General features: G+C 39.5%; 2 protein-coding genes and 1 long non-coding RNA gene across 3 annotated transcripts; all 3 read left to right on the top strand.

Annotated features, from left to right (window-relative positions):
• The first annotated feature begins 352 nt into the window (after window positions 1–352).
• Window positions 353–2,564, top strand: LOC125561383. Its single transcript, XM_048725688.1, has 2 exons — window positions 353–890; window positions 1,516–2,564. Exons 1-2 carry the CDS (start codon window positions 603–605, stop codon window positions 1,765–1,767), a joined length of 540 nt encoding a protein of 179 aa, XP_048581645.1. The 5' UTR covers window positions 353–602; the 3' UTR covers window positions 1,768–2,564.
• A 773-nt stretch (window positions 2,565–3,337) lies between these two features.
• Window positions 3,338–5,251, top strand: LOC116614210. The gene is made up of 5 exons (XR_004294419.2): window positions 3,338–3,863; window positions 3,951–4,071; window positions 4,644–4,757; window positions 4,825–4,885; window positions 5,003–5,251. It is a non-coding gene; the product is annotated as an uncharacterized LOC116614210 (long non-coding RNA).
• Window positions 5,252–26,087: 20,836 nt separating this feature from the next.
• Window positions 26,088–27,692, top strand: LOC125561131. The gene is made up of 3 exons (XM_048724477.1): window positions 26,088–26,421; window positions 26,733–26,866; window positions 27,450–27,692. The coding sequence occupies exons 1-3, from the start codon at window positions 26,140–26,142 to the stop codon at window positions 27,571–27,573; spliced, it is 540 nt and encodes a 179-aa protein (XP_048580434.1). The 5' UTR covers window positions 26,088–26,139; the 3' UTR covers window positions 27,574–27,692.
• Window positions 27,693–27,923: the final 231 nt, after the last annotated feature.

Below are 27,923 nucleotides of genomic sequence, written 5' to 3'. Positions count from 1 at the left end.
ATAAATTACTGGTCAATATTCAGCATAACCACTTTTTCTACCACTTTTTTGCATATTACATTATTGCCTCTATGTTTCTTAAGATTGAGCTTCAAGGATTCTGCCACACTGATAATCATTATCCATTGTAGTCTGTACAACATTTTCTGATTGGTCAATAGCCTACAGATGATTTTAGATGCCTTATAATTCCCAGTTAATAGCACAAAAAATCTTGTCCAACAATTGCTTAGTATTAGAACAAGTTAAATAATTTCAATTCTATCAAAATTAAAATGATCTATGCTCTACTTTGTATAGATTAACACGTGTTGTGTTAAATTTGTCTACAGGACAGTGCAGATGTAGCGGCAGCCACAAGACCCACATCTCAAATTAACACCAGCTCCATATCAGGACAAACAAGCAAAACATCTTCTGTGTCTTCAAGAACCTTCACAACTGTTTCACTCTCATCTAATCAAGATGGTGAGAATAACAGCCGTTTAGTTTCATCAGAAGCTGATGATGACATTGATGCTTCACACATCGATGCTTCACCACGACCACCTCCACTCAAGAGATCCAATGCATTTAGAGGCAGCTTGCCTACCACTTGAGAAATGCCCAAGGATTTGCCATCAACCTTTAGATTGCCAAATAAATTTGGCCCGGCAATTGACAAAAAATTAAAGAGCCAACATCCTGGAAGTATGCCAAGTGAGCTTGTGCGAAGGATCATTCGTCAGGTCGAAGTTCATGTCAGTGCCTTTAATCCCAAGCCGTCACCTAGTATTATTGAGTGGATCGCCAAAGAGCTTTGTACAAAATACAAATGCTTGAACCAGATCGATCCACGCTCTGTCATGCCTGGTTATGATGAAGATGCATCTTCAGACTTCAAGGGCTGGGTACGTATTATATAGTCGTTTAGTAGAAACCAACTAGCATACATCAGGAATCCTGCAATCTGGCTGAAACCTGGCTAGCATTCACTATCCAGGTTCATTAAAAAAACAACTAGCATACTATCACGAATTCTGCAATCTGATTGGCTGAGGTATTCACTATCTATCAGGTGATAGATAGTGAGTAGCAAAAAGTCGGCGTTTTCTTCCATGAAAAGCAATACATACAGTATTAGTATAAATTCATGTTGCATTCTACTAAAACAATTACACAATTTGTTCTCATTTTCTATGAGTCAAATAGTCAATTTGGCGCTATGTGCCTCATTGACTATTGACTCATATAAAACTCGAACTCATTCTCTAATTGTTTAATAGTGAGTACAAAAACAATGTGAAATTCTGCTATACAAAGAAAAACAAATTTTGTGACTAAGGTACTTTTTTGCTGTTGGTTTAATGTTCTTTTTTTTTCTTTGAGTTAAAATACTCAACTGGCACTCTTCCTCGTTGACTATGATTGTTGTGCCTGAACTACGTATGTTCAGCATGTACTAACTACTGTTTCAAACACTGAATTGAATGCAAGCAAAAGATAGCTGATCATGTTTTTTCACTTTTTTTACAGTATCTTCTAAAGAAGCAATTGTTGAAAAAGTTTGAGAACAGTAGGATGGCTACCAAAAAGCTTGTGAGTGATGATGATGGGACCCCTTACAGAAAGAAGATGAAACTATCTTTAAAAGTCAACAAAGGTAAGAACACATGCAATCACTTGCATGTTATAGTTCAGGATCGACATGGTTACAAAATGACAAATCTAATATTATCTTCAAGTGCCACAACACAGCAAAATGTTAATTTGCGTCCAATTTATTAGTTGCTTTTTGCCCACACAAATAATTTTACATTTATTGCCATATATTCCATCAGAGCAACAAAATACAATGGAGGGCCAGAAAGCTGGGTTGAATACTCAAACAGAGTCGAATTGCTATCTATCAACCACAGAACGTTATGACATACGGGGGGCGTATGGGGACAGCACGCAACAAAGCAGCACCGATATTTGGTTTGTTTGTTTGGTGCGCAAAGCCATCACAATTTTTTGGCAAATTAGATTGTGAATAATCGCTCTTGCGATTTTTTTTTTCAATGAAATTACAGGGTTCGCACAAACCTTGAAAAGTCCTTGAAAATGCAGTTAGTCCTTGAAAACTCCTTGAATTTGAACATTTTGAATTTAGTCCTTGAAAAGTCCTGGAATTTTTTTAAGATTGCCTTGAAAATTTGTCAAAGTCCTTGATTTTTCATTTTGTGTCATCGTTTATCCATATTTTAAGCTAGAAAATATTATTAAAAGAATAATTTCAAGAAAGTCTCCGGGTGAGGTCCATCTTGGTGAAGAATGATCAATGAATGAGACAATAATGGCTATACAGGATGAAATCAGAAAGGAAACATGGTACCGTTAGGTCTTACCTTGGATGTCTATCAAGATTTTTCCGATTTCTTAAGGTCGAAAAGCCAGACGGCCTTCAGTTCACTGATCAAAGTGTTGATATGAGCCAGGTTCAAAAGTAGATAAACGCCTTCAAAGTTCCTCTGGCAGAAAGGAGATGGGAAAAAAAGAATGGAAGACTTCGAGAGGCTAATAAAGCCCGAAGACATCCAAAAGTTCGAAAACCCATGCTCGCTCGGCAGTTACCATCCTAGGAAAACACATGGTGAAAAGTAGCTCTGCGACCCAGACAGATTACGTACACGTAAGGGACTACCTGGAGACGAAAATATGCATAGAAAACGCATGCCCAGCAGGCCCGATATGCGGAATGACTCTAGGAGAACTCAAGAAGGCTACTAAAGAAGGCGACAACCTTGTTGTTATGGTAAAGGGAAACAAGAACTTTTCCGTACTTTTGTGAACTATTGTTTGGTATAACCGGAAGTCATTTGAACCCCTAATAGAGGGGGGTATGATGTATTGAGTGATCGCGAGAGAAAGCGAGTTTGGATGCTCTGAGAATCACTTGTAATAATCGACAACGAGAGTTAAATACAATATAGTAAAACGCCAACGTGAGGTGAGTAGTGTGTCGTGGAAACAGTTACGATATAGTGGCACCCCTGGTGGGACGAGAATGGCTAAAACAACAGAAGCATCGATAGAGAACATGGAACAAACCCTGGAAGGAAAACTCAAAAGCTTACGCTTCATCGGGACACAATCGAAAAAAATACTGGAACAACAGAACCTGGGAAGCATCTCACGTCAGATAAGTACCCTTGAAACAAAGGTTAGTGAAGCAAATTCAGTCAAACTAGAAATCCAGGAGATGAAATTTACGAAGAATGTGTCTGACGAAGAAATTGAAGCGTGGTGGAATGATTTTGATTAACAAATAGCCTCAATCGAAAACCAAATTGGCCAAGTTACCAAAACTTGAAATATACAAGTTCACTGGATCTATTCTCGATTTTAATCGATTCTATGGGATGTTTGAGGCACAGGTTGATAAGTCCAACACGGCAACAGTTACTAAGTTCGCATACTTAAAAGAGCTTCTGGATCCTAAAGTGAAATCATTGATAGATGGGTTGCCTTTTAACAATGAGGGCTATGCTAAAATCACACAAAAAACTGCTTACTTTGAGCGCTTCGGTCCATCTTTAGGTGTGAAAAATCCGCGAGGAGGCGCGTGTTACTGTTGCGACAGAGTGAGAATCGGGGGTCTGGGATCTAGTCAAATATAGCAACAGACCCAGTCCTAACGCGGATTTTGTTGTTTTTCCCGCGAATATAGCACAGATTTTGATGTCTTTCTCAGAAAAAAAACTTATAAAAGTCGACTTACATGCTGTGTGATTTATTTTTGTAGGCTCAGACAGTGACTGCTGTTGCTGGCGATGTAGAGAATCAAGGAGTTGTTTCCACGAAGTTATGCGCGAATTCGAAGCCTCCATAAAAGACGAAACGTGAGTATCCTCGTGGCGGGATATTCTGTTGTTACAACCTCTTGTTATCCCACTTGATAAGTTCAACTTCTTGTGCCATATTTTCAGTGGAGAAGAAAGGACGCCCGAACGTTTGCGCCTCTTTTTACTAGAGCAAAGCTAGGATGTTGATTTTACTGATGTAAACGCGAGGCGGTATATTTACAGGACACTGTTCCAGTTTCTGGCGGTTAGTTTCATCATTATTGGTTTGGTTCAATTCCGATTACTGGTCTTAGTTTTTTGAAAAAGAATTTCTTTATCGCACTTCACAACAGAAGTTACCATTGTTTGCCGGACTGCGCTGAAGCCTACTTATTGGTGTTTGTTTCTTAGCCTCTCGAATGTTTGTAAAAATGCCACCGTTAGAGACATTTTTAGTATCATTTCTTTAGTATCAAATCGTCTTATGCTCTCGCTAATCTCATAAACTTGCAGTGGCTTACTTTCCTACAAAAAAACCCTAGGTGATAGCTCTTTAGAACAGATTTGTTTGTCATGCCGTTGTTCCTTCCGGTTGGTTTTGCGCGCTGAAGTCGTGATTGATTGAATTATTGTCAATCTCAGATGGTTTGTGAAATGAGGTTTATTTTCTGGAAAACTTCTTTGCGATTGAAATAAGCTTTGTTTTCTTTTATATATACGATTTATTTGTTTTTATTCAACTAATCATGTTTTAGTGCGCGCGCCGTCGAATATTCCGCGCTGTGTTTATACCTGGACAATGATGTTTTTATTCGAATTAATTTTTGTTTGTTTCAGAGAGAGCGTAGAATTGGGAATGGGAGGTCCCTTGTGTACCCTCAGCTATTGTTAGATGTTATCCGCGAACTGTATCCGGAAGGGTTGAAAAACCATCCTCCGAGATCTAACAAGGTATGTTATGATCTTTGCTTGATGTTGACATATCCAACTATTGATAACACTTTGGTTTGGCTTGCAGGGAAACCAATTTTATGCAATATCATTAGAAGAGATCGTTGAGGAATATAATAACTGAAGAGGTAAGCCCCCTTGTTTATAGAAAAAAAAAACCTCTAGAGCTGGACAACCTGGGAGGGAGAAGTTATACAAAAAAAATAGTTGTGTTATATTGATTGCCAGGTTTCTTTTCTTTTCAGATGGACAATATACCAGCCACCACAAAGTTCTGTTAGAAAAGGCCCTTTACTTTAGGGTCTGTTGCAAGATTTTAGCTAACAAAAATAAGTACTCAATGACACTGTATCTCATAGAATCAGCATGTTTTCTTCGATTATTCTTCAATACATTTCTATAACAAACTTTATGTATAAGCTGTTTGACTAAAAAAGCATGAACAGTAACATTGATGATAAGAAATAAATAAATAGTTATTTCATTTTCTGTTAGTGAGCTAGAAAAATCCATTGTGTATATAGGCTGACACAAAACCCCTGTTATTCTAAGAGCAATTTGCTGCTTCTGCAAAACACATATTTTTTGGTCAGCATAAAAAAAACACAAATCCGTTTCTGGTTAGGAGAACAAAAGTATGCTATCACTTGTTTAGATGATACTGAATGAAATTGAGGGAAGCTTTATCTGATACTGATAAAATGAAAGTTTGCCTTGAATATTCTGCTTATGGGTATAACCCATCTAGTACTAGTTAGGTTATCTTAGTCATTTTGTTAGTTTAGACACAATATATCCATTTCTTTTAGTACATTATTTAGCCTCTACTACAGTAGTACAAATAACCAGTTGCTCGGATTTATGCTAATTCGATTTAAGATTCTAGAGGCGTACCATAATATTACTACACTTAGTTTAATGGTGCTATTTGTGCGTTTTCAATGTGTGTATTGTTTACATACTGGTGTGCCTTTCTATGGCTGGAAATTATCTGAGGCCATCAACCACTTCAAGCTTCTTATCCTCGGGGGCCCAGGGCGTACTGAGAGTAAACAAGGGGAACGCCAGACGAGCGCCGCGGGGGGAGAAAGAAGAGAAGGGGAAAAGACGCCCTGGGTAGCTGCTCTGTAAAAACTGGTATTAAAACTGTTCTCTAATCCGTTTCCCTACTGGCCTCATTTTTATTTAATTAAAATGAGGCCAATAGGAAGCTGTCATCCATTTCTTGATTATCGGGCAGACACGACGACCTAACGCGTTGTAACACATTCTTAACACCCAGGTAACAATAGCTGGCTGCGCGGCTGTCACGAGTGTCATTGACACAGAGCACATGCACAGTTGTGTTGTTGTGTAACAGACTAACTGGCGCGGTTCCTCAGAGACAAAATGGCCGCCGAATTAAAGGAGGCCGTCTCTGAAGCGCTTCAAGCTTCCCTAGCGTCAAAAATATCAAAAATATCATTTCACCAGCACTTTTTGAAATGAGCCTGGACAAAGTTAAAATTTTCATGAACAATATTCATCCCAATCGTAGAAAACTGATCGCTCCAAGGAGTAACCCAAGCTCACTCGCCTTTCGCCTACTCATTCTTAGTGGGGACATCCCTCTCAATCCCGGTCCCACCTACCGGTATCCCTGTGGAGCATGCTCAAAACCAGTTAAAGGCAACCAGAAGGGTATTCAGTGCGACTACTGCGATGCATGGTATCACACAAAATGCTGCTCAATAAGCAATGAAAGTTACAATACACTTGCTAACAGTTCTTGTTCTTGGATCTGCTGTGCCTGTGATGTGGCCAATTTCTCAAAGTCATCAAGTGGTCCTGACATTCCTGATGACAATTATTATTTATCTTTATCAACATCAGTACAATCATCCGGCTCAGAATCGCCCCAGCCACTAACCAAGCCCCCAAGCAAAGATCTCCTGCATCAAATAAAATGAAAGACCCCCACAAATTGAGAGTGTTAACACTGAATGCTTGTAGCTTAAAGGGTAAAGATAAACGCCTTGAATTTCAAAGCCTGATTGACAACTACAAACCTGATATTGTTAATGTAAATGAGACCCACATTAATGATACTGTCTTTTCGGCTGAAATTCTGGAGAAAGGTTACACCATTTTTCGTAAGGATAGAAACGAATTTGGTGGAGGGGTGTTGTCTGCTTTCTCCAACCATCTTGTGGTGACTCACGAGGAGCAAATGGATGGTAATTATGAAGGCATCTGGTCAAAGATAAATATTGCAGGAAGCAAATCACTTTTTGTTGGCTCAGTCTATAGGACCCCAGACTCAAATGTTGACCCCCTTGTAGCTCTCGATGGTGCATTATGCAAGCTGGTTAAAAATCCAATTCCAAACATGCTCATTACCGGTGACCTGAACCTGCCTAGTATATCATGGGAAGATGATAACTACGCTGTAAGACCTAATCCTACTTATGGGCTTGAAGTAAACCACAAGTTTTTGGACATTGTGAACGACCACTCACTGACTCAACATGTTATGGAGCCAACTAGAGGGGAGAACACCCTCGATCTTGTTCTTACCACTTGCCCAGAGATGGTATTAGACCTAGTGGTTGAGCCCAGAATGAGTGATCATGATCTGGTGTTATTTGATCTCGTAAAGTCTTTGTATTTAAGAAAGGTAACATGGGTGCAGTGAAAACTGACCTTAAAAAACATCTTGATAATTACTTCAACAATGAGGCCTATCATAAATTGATCAATGAAAACTATGATTTCTTTAAAACCACAATCACTGAGATCATGAAAAAACATATCCCACAAAAAAACATCAGTGGTAGATGGAACTTGCCATGGATCACTAGTTCCATTAAAGGTTAATCCGAAAAAAGCAACGTCTATATAACCATGCCAAACACTGTAACAACCATGCTGCCTGGAAAAAATTTAAAGACTTGCGTAAACTCGTAAAGAAAAATCTCGCTAAGGCACACAGCGAGTATGTGTCCCAGCTCTTAACAGTCCCAAAGGGTACTGAAACAGCGAACCATACCATAACCAAACGGTTCTGGACGTACATCAAGTCCAAAAAGACCCATGATGTTGGTGTTGCTCCCCTACGCGATGATAAGGGTGAATTAGTCAGTGACAATCTTGGTAAGGCACGTGCTCTGAGTTCACAGTTCCAGTCCGTTTTTACTCATGAAAATAATAGTTCTATACCTACACTTGGACCAAGTCCTTATCCGACTATACCGTCTACTTTAATATCTATAGACGGTGTTATCAAACTACTTCAAAATGTTAACCCGAAGAAAGCTAATGGCCCTGATTTAATCCCCTGTAAAATTTTACAGGAAGCTGCCCATGAAATCGCCCCAGGTCTGACGTTCTTGTTCACACAATCTTTAGAGACGGTACTCTCCCGAATGACTGGCTCACTGCAAATGTGACCCCAGTGTTCAAAAAGGGAAATAAGAATATCCCTTCCAACTACCGTCCTATTTCACTGACTGCTGTACCTTGTAAAATACTTGAGCACATTATTTTCCATGACATAATGAATCATCTTGATACCCATAATATCCTCGTCAAGTTCCAACATGGTTTTCGCAGGTTCTTTTCCTGTGAAACGCAATTAATAACCACCCTAGAGGATGTGGGGAAAGCTCTAGATCTCGGCAGACAAACTGATCTGATCATCATGGATTTTAGTAAAGCCTTTGATATTGTTCTCCACCAGCGGCTTATTTCCAAGCTGGATTTTTATGGAATTCGGGGTCTCCTAAAGACCTGGCTTACAACCTGGTTAACACATAGGGAACAATCCGTTCTTGTTGATGGAGTCTCATCTGCCCCTATAAGGGTGTCATCTGGTGTGCCCCAGAGGACCGTTCTCGGCCCACTGATGTTTTTACTCTACATAAATGACATCGGCAATGATTGTAAATCTTCTACCATAAGATTGTTTGCTGATGATACTCTTTTATACAGTGTCATCGAGGCAACTTCTGATGCACATCAGCTCCAGTCTGATCTTACCTCCATCGTGAAATGGGCAGAGAAATGGCTCATGTCCTTTAACCCAAAAAAATGTTTTGTCATGAGAGTCACGAGAAATAGGGAACCTATAGTATTTAACTACACATTGATGAACCACATCCTTAAACCAGTTGAACACCATCCATACCTAGGCGTCGAGCTCTCGAACCCACTTGACTGGAGCTGGCATATAAACAACAAAGTGTCCAAAGCCAACCAGACCTTAGGTTTTCTTAGGCGCAACCTAAGCAATTGCCCAGAGAACATTAAGGAAGCTGCTTATAAATCGCTCGTTCTTCCACACTTAGAGTATGCCAGCTCTGCATGGGATCCATGGCTAAAGAAACACGTCAAACAGATTGAGAAGGTTCAAAGGAGGGCGGGTCGTTTTGTTAAAAATTGCTGGGATAGGACTCCTGGCACAGTCACAAACATCCTAAACGATTTGGAGTGGCCCCCTCTCTCTAAAAGGCGCCAGGATGCCAGGCTTACATTATTTTACAAGGCTGTTAACAAAAAATCAGCACTTGAGATACCAGACAATATTGATAGACGCACCCGCCAATTACGCAGCTCTCATCCAGATAAATTTATCGAGTTATGTCCAAGAACAGAAGCTTATAAGAACTCGTTTTTCTGTAGGACAATAAAAGAATGGAACAAGCTGCCCCGCCTTACCCTGGATTCCACTAGTGCATATATTTTTAGAGAACGAATAAAATTAAATTAAATTAATAAAGTTATATTAATACCAATAATGCTGTTTAAACGATTTTTTATCTTTTTACTTTATTTAATCTTTTTTTTATTCTGCCTTATTATTATTTTTATTCTGCCTTATTATTATTTGTATTGTTATTTATTTTTATTATTATTATTATTATTTCTATTATTTTTTTATTTTATGTTTTTTATTTTTTAATTTTTTTTATTTATTTATTGTTTTTATTTTTTTTTTTTTAATTAATGTATTTATTTATGTATTTATACAATTAATTTATATCCACAGTGATGGTAACCCCTCTGTGGATTAACAATGTAGATGTAGATAGATGTAGATGCAATCTGAAACGTTCATTTGACCAATGTTTCTCGATACGACTGCCGGGCCTGGCAATTTAAGCTACCTCAGTACCTCTCAGACGACGACTTTAAAAACACTTAAAGTGGATCACTAAAGATCGCCCTTCCAGGCTTGGCATACAATGATGCCCTTCTTCTGACAAGTCTATCCACCCTCAAGCAGTGAAGACTAACTCAATGTAAGAAGCTATTCAAACGTTTTTCTGCAAGAATCCAACAAACTTAGAAATTTGAGATGATGGACAGGAAAAAAGGCTCGCACCAGCTTGTGAGACAATGCCCCATAGGACCTGATCTGTGTCATTATTATTAGACTCTTTCAGGGTTGTTGTACGTGAGCAATATTTTATATGACCTGATTCCTTTTTTTTTTTTCAGAATATTCTAGATTTTGTTTGTAAATATCATATTAAAACATTTCTATTTTTCAAACTTATTTAGTTGGCATTTGATATGAATAAACATCATTATTCATCCATTCAGTTGTCAACAAAACTGACATATGTACTTCATATTAAGTTTGTTTGACATTGTAGTTGGTCACTTAAGCATGTGGTGTCTCACTGCCTGTTCTCGCTGTGTGCGATTATGATTACACATTGATTTCGCATTTACATATATTTATCCCCTACTTTACATACACACAATCTATAAATGGCCCAGAAGAAGATTAAGGGGAAAATTGGTCACCCCAGCACATGGCACCATTGGAAGCCCATGCATACTACCTTGTTAACAAGTGTGTATGTAGACTGTAGGTATACCTAAATGTATGTGTACCTGTTAGTATAGTATACATGTATTTGTATATATGTGTAAGTATGTACACATATTAGTATGGTATACTTTCATGTACATATGTGAAGTACGTCACAGTTTTAAACACCAGACATTTACAGCTTGTCCACCCAGGTATAGCTTTGTACAGTTGTTTTCTTTTGTTCTTCTTTTAAGTAAGGACAGTTTTATAGTATTGTAAGTAGGAAGAACAAAGAGGTTACACCATAGTGTATTATTCTAATGTAATCTGAGGCTACTGAGTCATCATCCCTAGAACAGTGTTCATGTCACGTTCATGTCACGCCATGACACCCTGTGGTCCCCAATATGGTCTTAAAACAAGTCTGTGCCTTCATTAAGTAATGGCGTTGCTTGTCACACCAAAGATGCTACGCAAATGCAGCAGAGACTATTGTCTGTTAACTTTAATTGCAAAATAAAAGGGCGTGAAATAGATCCGAAAAAGAATAGAAGGAGCATGTTGGTTTCAAGAGGCAATTGAAAGTTGGTTATCTAATACCACCATTTGTACTTGTAAACTAACAGAAGAGTACCATCAGTACAACAGCATGAGCAACAATGTATTGAGTACTGCAAATCATAATAATCACGTGTAAAGCTTGCCCTTCGCACTAGCGCAGTATGCATGTAATTTGTTACCATCGTCATTTGCAGCATTGTAAACATTACGGCAAACATGTCAGTCCAAGGTTAGCTTTGAGGCAACATCCACTGGATAAACCATTATCTTAACATATCTGAAAGCCTTTTTAGATGTCAAGTGCCTAGCTACCAAAGGACTTTCTGTTAGCTTGCATAATAAGGAGCGACTGTGTCAAGCTCCGTGTTCCATTTTCCTCTTTGAACACTCCTTGTGAAAACCAGTAAACGCCAACATAGTTGTTTGAGTAGGTTGAACCCAGTTTCAGGTCGTCCACCATCGTCAATCCACCTGTCATTCCGTGCACCATCTTCAACCCGCCTGCTCCTGTCAAACCCACGTCGGTTTCGCCGTGCCCCAGGAGACGGAGCCAGAGCTTTATAATCTTGATATACCTGACCTACCAGAACTACCAGAGCTACAAAGTGAGACCGAAAGCCTGAAGGAGCTGAAGGATAATCAGTAAAAAATACTAGCTAACCAAGAACTTCTCATAGCTTAAAATAGAGAGATTATTTCGTTTTTCTAGAAGAAGTCTTCAGCCTAGCACATCCTACAACACCTTCACTACCTGCAACACCATATTCTCCTACAACACTTTTTCCAATTGCCAGGGATCCAGGGTAGTTTACGGGAGTTCCGGAACACACAAAGTTTTTCAGACCAAGTTATTTTGAATTAAATTGTTGTTTTTTTAAATACTCCGATCTCCGATCTCTCCTAATCTCCTGGTTTGACTGCGGAAATCATTCATTCTCCTGTATTTTTGCATTTTATTAAATTAAACACGTAAAAAGATGCCTTATCGTCGTTATTATTCTTATGCGACTTCACGGAGCGCCCTGGATCACGAGCTTTGGATTTGAACTTCGATCACTTTTCGGGAACCTTCAAAAATCCGTCGCATAAGATAGGAAAATATTGTGTCACCAATTTGCAAGCAAGGGGGTTGGGTGAGGTGTTATTATAGTTAGCACTGGAACACACTCAAAACCTCACGCGATTGGCTGGAAATTTCTTCACTGTGTTTGGACTCACTCAAAACCATTTTTGATTTGCTAACTCACTTGGAAACCACCGCGGAAACTATTGACAAAAGTATAAAAAGGTCTGTACCTCCCCTAACGGTCTCCTTTCGTTTGCTCTCACTAGAGTCTCCGTACTTGCATCAGAGTTTACGAAGGAATTAGTTAACAAATTGCACTAGTTTTTACTCTTTATGGCTCGTGCTCTGTCTGTCGGAAGGAGGATTGTTCTTCCTACGACATTGGCTTAGTCTTCAACAAGATCGCCAGCTATTCGCCTCAGGACAAGTTGAAATTCATCGAAAATGTATGGAAACCAGGTGAGCTTTTCGATTTTCCAGTGTCAATAGAGAATGGAAAATATCGCAAGTTTGTTTTAAACTGGCTTAAGAAATATCCATGGCTAGCCTACTCTAAATATTACAATGGAGTTTTTTGCTTAGCTTGTATATGTTTCGGAGTTCAGTGTGGGCGAAACGTTATTGAGTTAGACAAATTATTGAAGTTTCCTCTTACAAATTGGCCTTCGGCCGCTTCGCGCTTTACATAACACGCGCAAGGAAATTGTGAAATTCACAAATTTTATATTGTGACTGGGTGGTATTTTGGGTTATTTTAGATTTTGCAAAGATTTTAAGTAAGCGATTTTTGGATTGCGATTGTAATTTACGTATTTTACGGATTGTTTCTCAAACGTGATTCTAATTCGATCCGTACACGTTTAGGAATTTACTTTTAACATGCTTCAAACTCCTTTAGATTAGTACCAATAGCTCGATAGTGATAATTGACTTAAGTTTAGCGTCCTTTTACCATTTCCCAGGAAGATTAATTTCTAAATTTGACAGGACAATGGACGCTGAGCAATTTGAACGGTAGTAAATGTTAGCGTCCCTCGAAAAATGCGCGTCCCCAAGCAAGTTTAAAAGCGGCTGTTTTTACAGTATCTGTTAGTTTTTAGTTTAGTACCGTTGAGCAAAGAAGACGCATTGCTTGCGCGGCTTGATGCGGGAGCGAGGAATGCAGTTGCTCAGGGAAGACAGCAGAGATAAGCTACAAGCTTAGAGCGCTATCCGTACGGGCCTGTCATGCCAGTTGTGTTCAGTTTGATTTACCGGTTGTAAGTACTTTGTTTTTAAAACTAGCCTTTCGTTTAGGTTACCTTTTCTCGTGATTTGACTATGTCTGTTTTCATCTAAAAGTTATTATTTATTTTTTTAATAAATCCTTATAAGTCCATGCCTTGCATCATGTATTCGTTCTCACGTTGCCTTTCGCCCGATCGTTTTCGTTTCATTCCATTTATTTTTGACTACTTTTTGGCTGGTGTCAGAACCTGATAGTTTTGCTTTCAGTATTGCATTTGTTTCTACATTTTTCGTAACCGCACGGTAAATGTCAAGTTCCGACGGTTACAATATGATTGTGCTATAGAAGAATTTAAGAAAATGATGCGAACAGAAGTTGTCCCGATACATCTGCAGTTAAATAACATTTTTGTAAGGAGGGAACAACAGAAGAGGCCATCAAAGACCTTATAACTGCAGCTGTAGTAGACTTAGGATTGATGATGGAAGACTGTCATGGCCAATGTTATGATGGCGCTGGTAATATGGCTGGACGACTTAATGGAGCCTCCTCGTTAATCAGAGCAGAACATGAGAAGGCAATTTTTGTCCATTGCATGAATCACCAGCTGAATTTGTGTATTGCCAATACCTGCCAAATACCAAATGTCAGAAACATGATGGATGTTGTGCGAAAGCTTTTTGAATTTTTTGACAACTCTCCCAAGCGACAAGAACATTTAGAATCCAAGATCATAAAACTTTTGCATAAAAAAACACACTGCTTTAATTAATGTATGCCGCACACGATGGATCGAAAGGATAGATGTTATAGACCGAATAGTTCAGTCCATCCAGTCACATACACTAGAAGATATCTCAATGAACAGACACAAGCGTGAAAATACCAACCGGAATCCTACCAGCAGACAAGATGCCCAATCATTACTTAATGCTATCAACTTTATTGTTCCTTTATTGTTGCTATTGTTATTGTCAGACATATTTTGGCACTAACTAAGCCACTCACAGTGAAGCTGCAAAGTAAAGCTATGGATATCCTGAAAGCAAAAGAAGAACTTGCTCTTCTGATATCATAAAAGAGCAATGACATTGATGCCACACACCATGAACTGTACCAGGATGCAGTGACTATCGCAAGACAAGTAGATGTACAACCAGATATGCCAAGGGTAGCTCAGAGACAGACATAGACAGACCCAATGCTCCTGCTGCAAATCCTGAAGACTATTACAAGATAAATCTGACCAGAGTTTTCCTAGACCATGTACTCGAGCAGCTCGATTCTAGATTCAAGGATGATGTATTTATCTGCTACAAAGGTATTTCGATCATACCCTCTGTTTTGATTGCTACTGACGGTTGGGAGCCTAATGTTTTAGAATTTTTTAATTATTACAGACAGGACATGCCAAATTATATAGGTTTACAGGCAGAGCTTTTATTATGGGAGAGATTATGGAAGGGGAGGGATAACAGAGGAGAAGTGATTCCAGACACTCTTAAGGCTACACTGGAGGATATTGACAAAGATGCATATGTCAATATTTATTTCATGTTAAAAATCCTGATCACACTTCCAATTTCATCTGCTTCTTGTGAGAGATCCATTTCATCCCTTCGAAATCTTAAAACCTATTTGAGAAGCACAATGACTGAGGACAGATTGAATGGGCTGGCACTAATGTATACCCACAAAGACATGGATTTAGACCTGGACAGAATAATAGATTCATTTGCTCAATTGCACCCTAGGAGAATGAGAATGGCAAACATATTAACTTAACTTTTTGCACAAGCTGTTTCTAGAGGGCTTGTGAGTTATGTTCCATCTGGGTCTCACCCTTAAACTGATGGAGAACAGCTACAGAAACTCAAACTGGTGCCTGTATAACTTTCTTAAAAAGTCATTTCTAGATGTTTTTTATTTAGTGATGATTTCAATTTTTCTATTGACACTGGGATTTCATGTTAAGCTCAAATGGTTTACAAACATTTCCCTGGGCTCCAGTGGCTGCAGTTCCCAAGGATAAAAAGGTGGAGTTTTTTTTTTCAAATTATATTCTTTTTTAATCACTCAAAACTTCTCTCTTTTAAACTATGATAACCAATGTTGGATTTTTCTACAGAGCTCCAGTTACTGCAGTCCCAAAGAATGAAAAAGGGGAGTTTTTATTCAAATCGTATTTTCTATAATTTTTAATATTAATGTTGGATTTTTTTTTTTGCTTATTATCTAGAAAACTCCTGGACCAAGGACCAACCACAGGCTTGCCATCTATAAGTACCATTTTTCTTTCTCCTGCTCAAAGACAGTTAGTAGGCAGCCATATTAACATAGACCAGTGGCACCGGTTTGGATACCAGATATTTTTTTGTAGAGCAAAGTGTTCCATGTACCACCTTCAACAAAATAAAACTTTTTTTGCCTTTATGATAGCATGTTCGTTCTTTTTGGGGTAATTAACGTTTCTGAAAATGCAGGAAATGGCATTTATAGAGCTTGAAATTTCAAATTTTCGTGGGGGGGCAATCAACCCCCCTAGTGTTGGGGTTTCAGTGGAAAATACTCACTCAAAAACCTGGATCCACCTATGCTTGCAACACCCTTATCACCTATACTTGCATCAGCACCTTTATCACCGACAACACTAGAAGAATCGCAAACTCAACAAGCAGACAATATACCTACAGGCCCACTGACGCCGAAAAGCTTTAGATTAGGTCATGCTCAAGAAACAATTTTGCTGTTAAATTATTAAGGGAATTGTTTACTGAAGACGAACTTAAGGGGAGGAACATTTCAGGGATTAAGGGGAAGGATGTTTCCAACTGCACCAGCAGAAATCGATAAGACATGGACTGAATGTCGTAAGGACTTGGATGAATACTTGAGGCGGCCAGTAAAAAGATCGTTGAGAATGGACTGAAGAGTAGGACTGGGATCCAACTAATAAGTGTAGTAAATACGAATGTGCTTTAGTCTCTAGTTTGTAAAATTTATTGGATAAGCTAATTGTATAGTGTATTTCTATAAATTAAACACAATTTTAAAGCTCATCGTGCTGGTTATTTTATTAATACCAAGACATCAATTTTTCGTAATTATTTACATTTTCTTGTTTACATTAAAAAAGAGAACCGACCCCTGTCAAAGCTTAAAACAGAATGTAGTGCCAGACTAGCCGGCGAGACTTTCTATACAGTGACAAGACGTGTCACTTGGCACGTTTGTTTGTTATCGTTAAACTTGCACACACAAAAATTCGCACATCTCGAAAATTAGACGAAGATACTTTGTTTGACTCAGATACTTTGTTTGACTCAAGCAATCTTTTTGTAGACGTAAACATGCAAGGGATTTCAGAGGGCGATTCAGTAGGGCGCCAACGATAGTCCGACACGGGATTCGGAACTATTTCGTTGTTTGACAACAATTAACAGTAAGAGTTTTTTTCGCATAATCTAAACGTTGAGGCATAACAATCAGGTGTAGCTCCTAATATTCTCAAGGGATTTGGTAGAAGTTAATGAGGCAAACAGGTGCGTGTAGTCCACACAAGGTGCGTGGAGTTTGAGTGTATGTATCTTATTATACTCAAACTACACGCAAAACACGCGCAAAAAACACGCACAAAATGTTAGGTTTCCTCCAGGATGTACTGTAGACAAGCTCATCGCTCGTCTAGAAAATCTATTCGTTGGTTTGAACCTTAATGATAACAGGAAAAAAGCATTGCTCCTTCATTACGCTGGGGAAACGGTCTACACCATATATGAAGCAGAAAAGGGCGAAAGCAAAAACACATACTTGGCAACAAAAGAAATCTTCTCTCATTACTTCACGCCCAACATCCAGATGGAAATCTTTAATTTCAGAAGCTACAAGCAAAAGGCCAGCCAATCACTCAACGAATACATCACAGAATTAAGGGGGCTCTCAAAACGCTGTGAATTTACGGACACTGACAATGAGTTACTTTCTCAAGTTATTCAACATTGCCGCTCTTCAAGACTGCAAAAGAGAGCACTGCGTGAACCGGACAAAACTCTGAAAGACATTATCGAAATCGGAGGGTCACTAGAGTTATCTGATCAGCATGCTGCAGCCATCGAAGATGAATCAGTCAACGCCATGAAAGAATCTATAAACGTTCATAGAAAGAAAGTCAACTTACAAGCCAAGAAACGAAAAGTCAACGCTGCGCAAACAACAACCCGTCAAACCAGCACGATTTAACAACACATCAAACAAACCCAATACATGTCACAACTGGGGCGGATCAGTCCTCATACGACAGAATATCCAGCTAAAGAAAAGATTGAAATTAATGTATAGGAAGCCCAACCACTTCAAGTCTGCCGAAAACTTCGCCGAAGGAAGTAAAGAGAGCTTGAAAACGACAGCACAAGGATCGACACAGATCAAGGAAACGCACAAGAACAGTGAAAGCCCAAATCTACGAAAACACAAACGCGCAAACAATCACAACCTTCAGTCCATACATCGGACTATTTCAATACAAACGATTGGACTTATCTTCTGCGTCAGAAATATTTCAAGGAACAATTCGCAACGTCATTCATGACATTCCAAAATCTATAAATATTAGCGATGATATTATCATCTATGGAAAAACACAAGCTGAACACGATCAAGCTTTAGACAAGGTATTTGAACGCTTACACACGAAAAGAAATGTTTACTCAACCAGTCACAGATTGATTTCTTTGGTTTAGCCAACACTATATCTTATTTTGTGGGTATCGATACACTTACTTACAATGTCCCACAAACGTTTGAAGCCCTTGGCCATCCAACAAATCACTTTCACTTTAGTCATGGTTCAACCATGTGCTCCAGTACGCTTGCAGAAGTTTCAATCTTTTCATAATATCCATAAAGTTGAGGCAGTAACAATAGAGACAGTAGCAATAGAAAGAGTCCACAAAATAAAAAGAACTGGCCTTATCATCCAATATCTTTTCGAGAAACCTTTAACAGATCGTGTTGACATGAAAAAGCCTGATGAAGTGAGGAAGTTGTTTTGCCTTTCTTTAATAATACTTTTTTGTTTGGTTTGGTTTTTGTTTATCGATGGCTTTATCCTACTTGTGGCCTTAAGCCATGTCGAGTCTAGCTGTAGCAAGAAATCATGCATTTGGGTTGGCACTTTGGGCTCGTTTGCTTGGACCTTTGCCTTTCATTGGTGAGATGCAAGGGGTTATACCTTTCTTTCAAAGGGCACAATACTGCGTGTCCAAGCACATCTCTTCTAAGAAAGTGAGAAAAAGATTAAGAGTTTAAGAGAAGAAAAGCACCCATACATGACGACATACATGGTTAGGCAACAAAACTTAATCCAATGTTTTGCATCATATGCCACATTTGATTGCTTCCAAGAGTTTTTTCATATAGAGACCATTTTTCGCTCATAAAAAAGGCGATTGTTAAATCAATGATATCATTAATATCATTTACTATTGATAATGGAGTATTTAAAAGTTCATTGTTATGCTTGTGTTATGGAAGGAGTTCACTTCATTAAATCAATATATTACAGTACATTACAAACCCCAATAAGATATCATGACAATGCAAAACTTTTAGAAGCCAAAACAATTATATAAAACACAATCAAATTGGCTTGCCCCAAATAAACTTCACTTGCAACACGTGCTACATAGGTATATAATTGAGATGTTAAAAAAATCAGATGCCTCAGATAGAGACAGGGAGACAATGTCAAACAGTGTGTCAAAAGATAGAAAAAGACAAGACGCAGGCAGAGGAGATGATAAACACTTTGGAAAATCTGGGGAAGAGGAAAAAATAGAAAAAAAATAGAGGATTAGTGAGTGTCACCACACCCAGAAAAAAATGAGCCAGAGTGATCTTCGCAAATTGGAAAACACAGGCCAAAGAATGAACTCTCTCTCGTTTTGCACCGTTTCCTAGTTCAGGAAACGAGACAATCTCCAGTTACTGTTGGTTACCATATTGCACTACTACTATATTTCGTGGGCACTTAATTTCGCAAAAAAAAGCATCAGCATATTTCGTGAGATTTTTGCGATTTGGGTGCAGAATCATTTTCAATTTCACAAAAATGTCAAAAACGCATCTCTCCGAGAATTTGATTAAATATTACAACAAAACAAAACTGTAGAAATCATATTGTGCTTGATGCTATTTTCATTCACATTTACTTTCATCGAAGCTGTAAGACAAAAGTTAAGAATCGTAACTTCTCGTCTTTGTCTTGGTTGTCATTAAAGGGAGTGAGACAAGGGAAACAAAATGGTAAGGGTATTGAGTTTTGCGATATTAAGTTCTAAGGAATTTGATTTCGCAGGGCTTAAATGTCGCGAAATTGAAGAGACCAATAAGGAATTTTGATTAAATTGTTCGCTATAGCTTCTTGATTGAGGCTTATTTTCCATCAGTGTGGTTCATCAGTGTTCCTTCGCCTTTGCCACAGTGGCTTGTGCCCTCAAGATCCTAGGGCACATGGTGACACTGGAGCTTACTTAGCTGAATTTGAAAGAAACCCCAAGAAGGAGTTCTCTTCAGCACAAGATGAGGAGTTGAAAAAAAAGCAGAGAGAACGTCTGGTTGAGCTTATTAATTAACCATCTTGCAATTTCAAAACCATTTTGAGATTTCAAGAATCTAAAAGGGTTTTAATAAGATAACATAAAAAAACTGATGAAAAGTTAGCAGTAATTCGGCAGTTATGCGTCACAGCAAGGGATGATAAACAAGCCGAGTAGATTCTCTGTCATCTTGAGACAAAAAAGACTGCCCATTAACACCACACATTCCCCAATTCCCCCTTGATCTAGTGAAATCGGTCAAAGAGATTGTCATAGCAAAAAGAGATACAAAAGGCTATGAAACTGCCCACATTATGTATATCATCTACACATGTTTTTTCTTTATCGTAATATTCTTTATATCATATAGTATTTATTGTTTTTATATTGCTTATTTATTAGTTGATGTGATATCTTACAAGATTTTATCAACTCAAGAAATGTAAATGTAGATCTGCTTGAAGCTGGAGCCAGCCGCATAATTGCATTTTAAATATTTATCATGGAAATGCAGTTTATGATTATAATAATAATTATAATAGTTTTCAAAAAGATAATAAACACTATCAAAATCATGATAAGAGAAAGATAATTCCAATATTTAATAAAAATCCTCTGTTAGCAAAACTAAATTACAGGGTTTAAGTGAGATCATCATTTTTTATCTATTTCTATGTTATTAGTTATTTCTATTTTATTTCTATTATTTCTATAATTTCTATTAGTTATTTCTATTCCTATGTTATTAGTTATTTCTATTTTATATTTCCAACACTTATAAAGAAAAACAGTGAAGATGAAATTGCAAACATGATTACAAGAGAATCATTTCAAATGACAATTGCGTAATTTTGACACAAAAGCAAAATATGCAGTAATGAAATTGCAAAAAAAATGGCCTTTCCACTGCACAAATAACATGAATCTGAGAGGTGGAATCACAAAATCCAAGACTGTATCCATGACACAGTTGTCTTTGAGATAACATACAGAAGCATGGCAAGCTTGATACTTCATGTAAGAAAAAGGCCCGTGTAAGACCGCAGTGAGTTCCCTTAAAAAAAAAAAACAGTTCCTTCTTAGCAAAAAAAGCTTCTTAGCAATGCTGAGCAATGTTTGAGGATTGATAATTACGTTATTTATTATACTATTATTAGATATTTTTAATATATTATAAACAAAATAAAATACACCAAAAACTGGCATTCGTCTTTAATAAGACTTCTTTAGGGCAGACTGAAGAAGGTAAAGGTGGCTTATTTACATCAGAATAGTACGGTGGCCCATAAGGGACATGCTGCAAACAGAAAGAGTTGCAGCAAATAGAAAAAATTGCAGCAAATTAAAATCGAATTGCTGCAATAGCAAGCGAATTGCTGCAATTAAAAAACGAATTGCTGCATAGAGAAAGAGTTGTAACAAATAAAAACCGAGTTCCATTGCTGTAAATAGAAAAAGTCGCAGTAATTTTTTTTAATGTTATTAAAATAACCCGCAAATAAAAGTAATTGCTATCAATATAAAGCAGTCACAGGGAAACAATAAGTAGCTGCAAATCTAAGAACTGCTGCAAATAACACAAGCTGCTGCAAATAACACAAGCTGCTGCAAATATAAATAACGAGTTGCTGCTGCAAATAAAACGCTGGATTATGCGCAAGCATTAGGCCGAGGTAGCCTGGCACCCTGGTAACTTTGTAGCCTGGCACATGTGTTGTCATTCTGCCGCAACTACATCGGTAGCAATGTTTTGCCATTGTTGTGGAACGAAAATAAGCGAGGAAAATACCAAATTTTGCTTCGCTTGCGGGGAAAAGCTCCCTGAAGATGGACAAGAAAAGGCTTCTGATGTCTCCTCCAAAAAACTGACTTTCGCCGATTTTCGTAAGAAAAAAGAACAAGAACGTTCGAGCAAGTTCCCTGTCGCGAAGTCGAAGAAGGCAAAACTTGGAAACGATCCTAAACAACTACAAGATGTTACCGTTCAAATCGGGTTGATGACGTCCATAGATGGGGATTTAACGATTAAGAGAGGGTCAAAATTACCGTTAAAGGTTTCTCCTTTAATAAAACAAGATAAGGTGAAGACAAAGGCCGTGGAAAAACAAAGTGTTTTCAACAGTACCCTCTACAACCGTCCAACGATGTACTATCTTTTATATCCAGATAAGAGACCTGTTGAAAAAGGCGTATAAGGAAGCACTTGGTAAACCTTACAGTCGGATCATCTTTTACCTCACCACACAGATGGATTACTTTGACTTCGTCAGCTCTGGATTGTTTACAGACGAGTATGGAAGCACTTCCTCCGACGATAAAAACACCAGCACTGAAAAGGACGCCGTATCGCCAAAAATAACAAGTTCTAAAACTTCAAACAGCAGAACTACCCCCTCTGAGAGTCCTGACCACATCACTGTCACCTGAAGGGACTACCTCTGACCGATCCGATGGCTCAAGAAGACCGCTGACAGGTCTCCCCGGTCGGCCATCTTGGATCACGGTTATTCGCTATGCTCCGAGATACAGAGACACTCTGACTCTTATTCGTAAGTTTGTTACCTTAGATGATTAGCCAATTGTTTGTATTAGGTATTCATACGTTTGTATATCGATTTGTATTGTAGAATCGTATCATCGTTTGTAATTAAAGACCATAAACAATCTACAATCGAGGAGTTTTCTTCATGATACGATTGATTCGCCGCAATGGTTGTCATCGAATGCACTGTACCCGACTGTGAGTTCAAGACCACCGACGCGTCCGAGGCTGTGGCAATTGCCCTATTGGCCAACCACAACCTGGTCCACAGAAATGAAGCTCAACCCGGGCGCCTACCAGCCAACACAGCTCCCAAAGGGCCAAAACTAGACCGGCCGAAGATTGACGTCGGCGTAACAATGGAAGAGTGGAACATCTTTACACGAAGATGGGAAGTGTTCCGAGCAGGCTCTGGGATTGACGAAAAATCAGCCCCATCACAGCTTTTCCAGTGCGCTGGCACTGAGCTGGGAGACAGCATCCTCAAGGCTAACCCCAATGCTGCAAACGAGTCACTAACCCAACTGATGGAAGCCATGCGATCCCTCGCCATTATCCCCATTGCTACCTGCGTGCTCCGCACTGAACTCCTCCAGATGCGACAAGAGCGAGACGAGTCATTCAGGTCCTTCACGGCTAAAGTAAGAGGCAAAGCTGAAACCTGCGCCTACAACGCGAAGTGCTCATGTAGTCGTCCCGTCGACTACACAGACCACGTAATCCGTGACGTCATCATTAACGGACTATACGATAACGAGATTCGGAGGGAAGTCCTGGGCATTGACGGTATCCTGGAGAAGCCGATAAATCAAGTCATCACTGTAGTAGAGAGTAAGGAAATGGCACGCAACGCCCTGCCCCCTTCCCCCTCATTATCCGCCGTCTCATCCTTCGAGAGACAGAAAACAAACCCACCGCACACTGCCCCAAGCCCCCCTCAAGCGGATCCGGCGAAAGAAGCAACATGCCCCAGATTTCAAAAGACATTCAAGCTGTTTACCGAAGGAGCTCGCGGATGGAACAAAAAACAGCACCAGCTGTGCATCGACTGTCATAGGATGAACCGGCGATCAAGACGCCCACAGCGACAGCCTCAACAACGCTCGCCCCAGGCCCCGACGGTCCATGCCACCCAAGCAGAGCCGATTGCTCAGATATCATCCCTCCACGGTGAGACGAAACAAGATACCCGCCCCACCACACACGCCACCACGGCCAAGCGGCCCGTACGTCTAGACCACCACATCTTCTCCAAGGGAGAATGGAAGCGAGCCCGCTTCAGGGATCACCCCAGGGTACCAATCACAATCTCGATCGCACGAAAGGGCAGACATCGGAAGGAAACCGCCGACACCACCCCCTACATACACGCCGCCGTGTCTGCCATAGCACACACCGGAGCACAATCCAACCTATGGTCCCTGGCGGACTTCTTAGCATGTGGCTTCTCGAGAGAAGAGCTCCAACCCATCAGACCTAGCCTAACGGCGGCTAATAACTCGCCCATATCCATAGAAGGGGCGTTCTTCGCCAAACTTAGCGCAACATCCTACAGTGGACAATCCACGACGTCATTCTCTATGGTGTACGTGAGCAGCTCGGTACGAGATATGTACCTTTCTTATGACTCGCTTCTGAACCTAGACCTCCTGCCGCACTGTTTCCCACGCCCACGTCACAGAGGCCTCTAACGAGCGACGACCCGCCTCACAAAATAAAACCTGCCCCAACTACACCTCGCCAACCACACCCGACCCGGACTGCAGTTTATCACCGGCCCAGATCATTTTTGGGCGCCCCCTGAGGGACACACTCGCATTTGTCAACCGCCTGGAGAAGTTCTCCAACCCCCACATACGACCCCTCTGGCGTCAGGCATGGGCGGCGAAGGAGGACGCACTCCGAACGCGGATCTCCCACACAACAGAGTCCCTCAGAGAGCACGCGCGACCCCTCCGCCCCCTCGCCATCGGCACAAGAGTCTTCCTGCAGAACCAGCAGGGCCCTAACCCGAACAAGTGGGACAGATCAGGGGTAGTCGTCGAAGCAGCAGGACACGATCAATACCGTGTGAAGGTAGATGGCTCCGGACGCGTAACACTACGAAACCGCCGCTTCCTACGTGCGTACACACCAGCCTTACCAACCATACCACAGGCGCCGTCAGGGGCCCCAGCAAAGACGCCATCAATGGCTCCAGCCGCCCCATCCCCGCCCTCTCAAACATGTCACCATACTAATAGGACGGCGACACCAGCCACCACACCAGGTGTTCCCACCCCTGACCTCGCCACAGCCGCCCTAGCACTACAAGTATCGCCTGAAGAACCTGATGCTGCTGAAGAGAAGCAAGGACCCTCAACACCTGAAGCGATGACTCTGCCATCCCCACCCAACGCAGCAGCACGCCCCCGTCGCACCATACGATGACCCAAACAGTTTGAACCTGAGACAGGGACATGGACCAAATAAGTCCTCACCCCTATGCCCCACCATCATTGTGACATTGGTCCTCGGACTGAGGGGATGAAGGGACTACCTCTGACCGATCCGATGGCTCAAGAAGACCGCTGACAGGTCTCCCCGGTCGGCCATCTTGGATCACGGTCATTCGTTATGCTCTGAGATACAGAGACACTCTGACTCTTATTCGTAAGTTTGTTACCTTAGATGATTAGCTAATTGTTTGTATTAGGTATTCATACGTTTGTATATCGATTTGTATTGTAGAATCGTATCATCGTTTGTAATTAAAGACCATAAACAATCTACAATCGAGGAGTTTTCTTCATCACCCATGTGAACCCTGGTGACCAAAGCACTACCACTTGTACTAGAACTAGCACTGAGAAGGAACAACCATCAACCTCTGGGACTGTTCAGTGTCCAATATGCCTTCAGTTATTTTGTTATTCTGATATAGAAGAACATGCTGCTGGGTGTTCCTCCTGGCTTGTTGATAGTGACGAGCCCCAGGACTTACAAGATGATGAATGTGTGGAGGTCCCAAATCAAAACCAGTATGATTCTCTAGGACTGAAACAAGTTCTGAAAGAAGAAATTGCCAGAATAAGAGCTTCAGGTCTCGGGACAGATGTTGTAAGGCTGACAGTACGAAGAAGACTTTAAAAAGGCAAGGCAAAACAAGATCAGGCCATCTTCAAATTTGAAAGTTGTATTTGCTGGGGAACCATGTGTTGACGACGGTGGACCCAAAAGAGAGTTGTTTGCAGGTACAGGTAGAAAATACTGGGAGGGGGTGGGGGTAATTTCCACCCCAAAAATACCTGGTGAGAAACCCACCCCATAGGGAATACCACTTCTGTTTCATAATACACTAATTCGTTATGAACTAAAAAAAATCATCAAAACTACATAAGACCGACCATTTCAACTTTGTGTTAATTTATATTCTTGTAGTTTATCATTATATTGCTAGGTGTGAAAAACTGCACTGAATTATTCTTAAATCAAAAGCAAAGATTAATCTTCCAACTTTTTTCTCATCAGCTTCATTTGTAATCCATTATAATGAAGCTGTTATTCTTTTAGAAAAAGGGACTATTTTTGTCCACATGTTTCATAAGTGATGTTAAATATAAGTGATTTATTATTTACTGGATGGGTATGCTGTATTCATTTCAGAATTGCTAACAATCATGCAGATGAAGTTAGACATGGCTACCCCATGTCATCGCCAGTGGCACTTAATAATGATTTTAAGTTGTGTGGAGAGATAATGGCAATGTCCATATTACAGGGTGGACCAGTTCCAAATATCTTAATGCCAGCAGTTGCAAATTATCTTCTTGGCAAGCCACTTTCTACAAATGATGTCAAGGATAAAAGTTTAAAAACAGTAGTTGACAGGGTAAGTTCTTTTTGTTTTATTTTATTTTTTTTCAAATGCATCTACAAACAAGTTTCACTTTAATTGAAGGCGAGTTTGGACAATGTCAAAGGGGGTTGCTGTACTGTAGTTTTATCTGATCATACACACTGAACCACATTCTATGGAAAACCATTAGAAATAAAGCTTTAACCAATTTATACAGACACCATGGTAGTACATACACTTTTTTCTGTCACTGTATAAAGAAAGGTATTCTCTATTACAAGGATGTAGTATGCTTTCAGAAGACTTGAACATACAAATAAATAATATTTTCTTGAAATTTATAGTTATCAAGTGCTGCAACTGATGATGAAGTAAAAGAAGTCACAACCAGTGATGCTGTATTAGATGTTTTGGACAGCATTGGTTACATGAGTATCCCACAAAAGGAAACAGTTGCATCTGTGAAGTCCATCATACAGTAAGTTTCATTTTATCATGTTTTAGAGTCTCAAAAGAAAATCCACTCTAATTACTTATATGTTTAAAGGAATGCAGTCTGTACCTCAGACTTTTTGTACCTCAGTCAATACAAAAGGCCCAAAAAGTCATGTTTGTAAACCAGAATAAATACAATAGACCAAAACTGGTATTCGACTCTGCCAAATTTCCGTCTTTAATAAGACTTCTTCAGGGCAGACTTATGCAGAGACAAATTCCAGTTTTTGGTTTATTGTACCTCAATGATCAATTTACATGTAAAAGACATGATTCCCATTATGCACTGCTTAGGTACCATTTTCTGTTGGTAAAAGAAATGACAACTAAATGTAAAAGTCAATCAGATTGTATAGATAATGCAGATTAATTAAATCAGGCTGTTTCTCAGGTTGATAATATTGTAAACTAGTACAATGCAGTGAATTATGAAAAGAGTGAGTTTGGCCCATTATGCCACTTTCATTAAGTCCTTTTTAGAATTTGTGAGGTGGATGTATATGTGTGTCATAAGTCTCTTGGTTATCTTATATGAAGTTGATTTTTCTTATGTTTTTGCTTTATAGATGGATATGTCTTAAAGATCAGCTAAGTCCATGTTTGCCTTCACTTCTTCAACTTCAATGTGGGTTGGATACCTGTAGCTTGCTTAAAGCAATCAAGGAAAATCCAGATGTATGTGAACTCTAGAAAATCTCAGCAGAGGTACTTATAATTATGATTCAATTCGCTTTTTATTTGCAGCAATTCTTTCTATTTGCTGCAACTCTTTCTATTTGCTGCAATTATTTCTATTTGCAGCATGTCCCTTATGGGCCACTGTAGAATAGTGGCACGAGACACAAAAACATTACAAATAACAAAAACGTGCATGTTCTAAAATAGCATGCGCTATGATGGATAAAAAAATCTCTACGTGTGTTCCTACTATGAAAAAAGTTGTTTTGAATCTGTAGAACCAATAATAGATATCAATCTATTCCAATCAAAGAAAATTAACTAATTTTACAGACAATCTGTAAAAATCAATAGCAAATTCT

This window comes from Nematostella vectensis, chromosome 3 (genome assembly GCF_932526225.1).
Source record: "Nematostella vectensis chromosome 3, jaNemVect1.1, whole genome shotgun sequence".
In the NCBI taxonomy this organism is placed as follows: domain Eukaryota; kingdom Metazoa; phylum Cnidaria; class Anthozoa; order Actiniaria; family Edwardsiidae; genus Nematostella; species Nematostella vectensis.
The sequence above is the reverse complement of the archived record's forward strand: the minus strand, read 5'-3'. Positions and strand labels throughout refer to the sequence as shown.